The sequence below is a fragment of the Lactuca virosa genome, chromosome 1 (genome assembly GCF_052849685.1).
Source record: "Lactuca virosa cultivar CGN04683 chromosome 1, Lactuca_virosa_CGN04683_v6, whole genome shotgun sequence".
Lineage (NCBI taxonomy): Eukaryota > Viridiplantae > Streptophyta > Magnoliopsida > Asterales > Asteraceae > Lactuca > Lactuca virosa.
This window is the reverse complement of record NC_136426.1, coordinates 77,882,483-77,884,933: the sequence shown is the minus strand read 5'-3', so window position 1 is coordinate 77,884,933 and position 2,451 is coordinate 77,882,483. Positions and strand designations below refer to the sequence as shown.

General features: G+C 30.6%; 1 protein-coding gene across 1 annotated transcript; it reads left to right on the top strand.

The window, feature by feature from the left end:
- Positions 1-500: 500 nt before the first annotated feature.
- Positions 501-2,233, top strand: LOC145105287 (TPD1 protein homolog 1-like). The gene is made up of 3 exons (XM_079042415.1): positions 501-668; positions 825-950; positions 1,627-2,233. The coding sequence occupies exons 1-3, from the start codon at positions 584-586 to the stop codon at positions 1,935-1,937; spliced, it is 522 nt and encodes a 173-aa protein (XP_078898541.1). The 5' UTR covers positions 501-583; the 3' UTR covers positions 1,938-2,233.
- Positions 2,234-2,451: the final 218 nt, after the last annotated feature.

Below are 2,451 nucleotides of genomic sequence, written 5' to 3'. Positions count from 1 at the left end.
TGTCTTTTTATGCTTAGATTAAATGAGTGACTGAGAATGATTCCCCCATTTTCAACCTTTTTTATTTTCTCAATTGAACCCACATATCTCTCTCTCTCTTTCTATATATATATATATATATATATATATATATATATATATATATATATATATATATATATATATATATATATATATATATATTGAACAGCAAGAAATTTATTGAAAAGCAGGTAATATTTTTTTTTTGAAAATTAAACTTGTAAAAATGCATTTTATAAAATTATAAGGTTTAAAAAAATGCAAAAAGGTGAAATAATTGTCATAGACATGAACAAAAACAAAATTGTCACCAAACAAAATATAATTATGTATTTGAATCCATCTAATGGTAAATATAATAACATTCTATTTATATCTTTTGCTAATATCAAGGTAAGGTCCTAACCTCTCCTACCCCCGTTCACCCCCATTTTCATATAAATACATACACTCATATTCACTCATCTTCCTTTGTATGGTATTTGCATATACATACACATTGAACATCCTGAAGTAACTGTGAGCAACTTCCTCTTTGTAATACATCATCATCATCATCATCATGAGTTTTGTTCATGTCATCGTCTTCTTCTTCAGCATCATGGTCATGTTCATCATTCTGCTATCTCATTTTCAATTTCTTTCAGGTAACATAAAACCCCCCTCAATATATATATATTTTTCTTTTTCAAACACCCACATCAAATCTTTGTTACTTAATTCTATATCAACAATACTTTAACTTAACAATATATAAGGAATTTTAAAGTTCCGAATTTTATAAAACTTTATACATTCATCAGATTCATATTCATCAAACAAGTATTTGCCTGGTTTCAATGGGAGAGATCACAACACAAGTAGAACAAATTCAGATGTGATCAAAGCAGAAGAGGCATTCCAAACTCACAGAAAGCTTCTTTTTCAAGGTAAATTAAGTCTTCAAACTTTCTTATTCTACTGTACAACTGAAGATGCATATGATACAATATTTGGGGGTAATAATGTAATATTACTTATACTTACTAGGGTATGGTAACATTCCTTTTCCAAACTGGTTTTTGTGTCTTTTCTTCCATTTTGCCAAATGAGAATTTCACAGGATACAATTGAGTATGCAAATAGTACAACTAGTTTAAATCCTTTACTTTGTATTTTCTCATTTGACAAATTAAATATTCTTTTTTCAATTTGCTTATTTTTTTCTGGTATAAGTTATACGTGAAACTGTGTCAAAGTACAAGTAAACAGGCATATAGTACAACTAATTGCATCATGCAACATTTTGCTAATATTGAAACAAAAACCACAAATGGATTCTCTGTCCTTTTTCATTTTCTTTCTTTTACATACATGGTAGTTGAAATTTGACATGGTACAACTAAACGTGCACTTGATACAACCTACATTTAATACTACCTTTTGATTGCATTACTCATTTGGCAACTTAAACCACAAATAGATTCTGTATCTTTTTTTTGAATTTTTCTCTCTATATAAACACATATGGTGCGTGGATATAATTTAACAAGGTACAACTTAACATGCACATGGTACAACTAACAACATTTTTTTTCACATGAATTTTGCAAAAAACACAAACAGGTTCGTCTTGTACAGCTAGAGACCTGAGCATTTCACAGAGCAAAGGGTCAACTACTGGGATACCACAATACATAGTCCAAATAGTCAACACATGTGTATCATCATCACAATGTGCACCTTCAAATATTCATCTTCATTGTGGTTGGTTTGCCTCAGCAAGAATAGTCAACCCAAGATTCTTCAAGAGACTTTCTTATGATGATTGTTTGGTCAATGGTGGTCAAACGTTGAGGACTGGTCAAATGATCAGTTTTTCTTACTCAAATTCTTTCATGTACCCAATATCTTTGAAACATGCTAGATTCTGCTAAAGACTAGGTTTTGCGTCTGCCATTGTTCTTGATTGGTGGATTGGATACAAGAAGAGGTTAATTACATCAAATCCTACAAGAAACCCCCAAAAAAAGATTCCATTTGCTTGATGGGTTCTACGTTTGATCCTAGAAAAAAAACCCCACAAAAAAAAAGAATAAAATTTTAATGGATTTGAAGAAAAAAAATGGAGAATGCAAGTCAAATTCTGCAAAAAGAACAAGAAGCCCTACAAAAAAGGTTACATTTTCTTGGTGGGTTTGATGTTTAAACCTAGAAAAACCCAAAAATGATGAACACCACACCAGACAATTGACGTATAGGGTTTGTTTTTGGAAAAAGATTTTAAATTTAAAGTTTCTTTCTTTAAGTGATTTCTGTTGTGATCAGAATGATGGGTCATTCATCAGATTTAGAGAATTCTTCTTTAAAACACAGTCAAAAAGGCTGGACTGATGTTCAGCAAACATGAGAAGGCACAAAGTGATGCTTTTTGCAGAGGTTTGTGTCTCT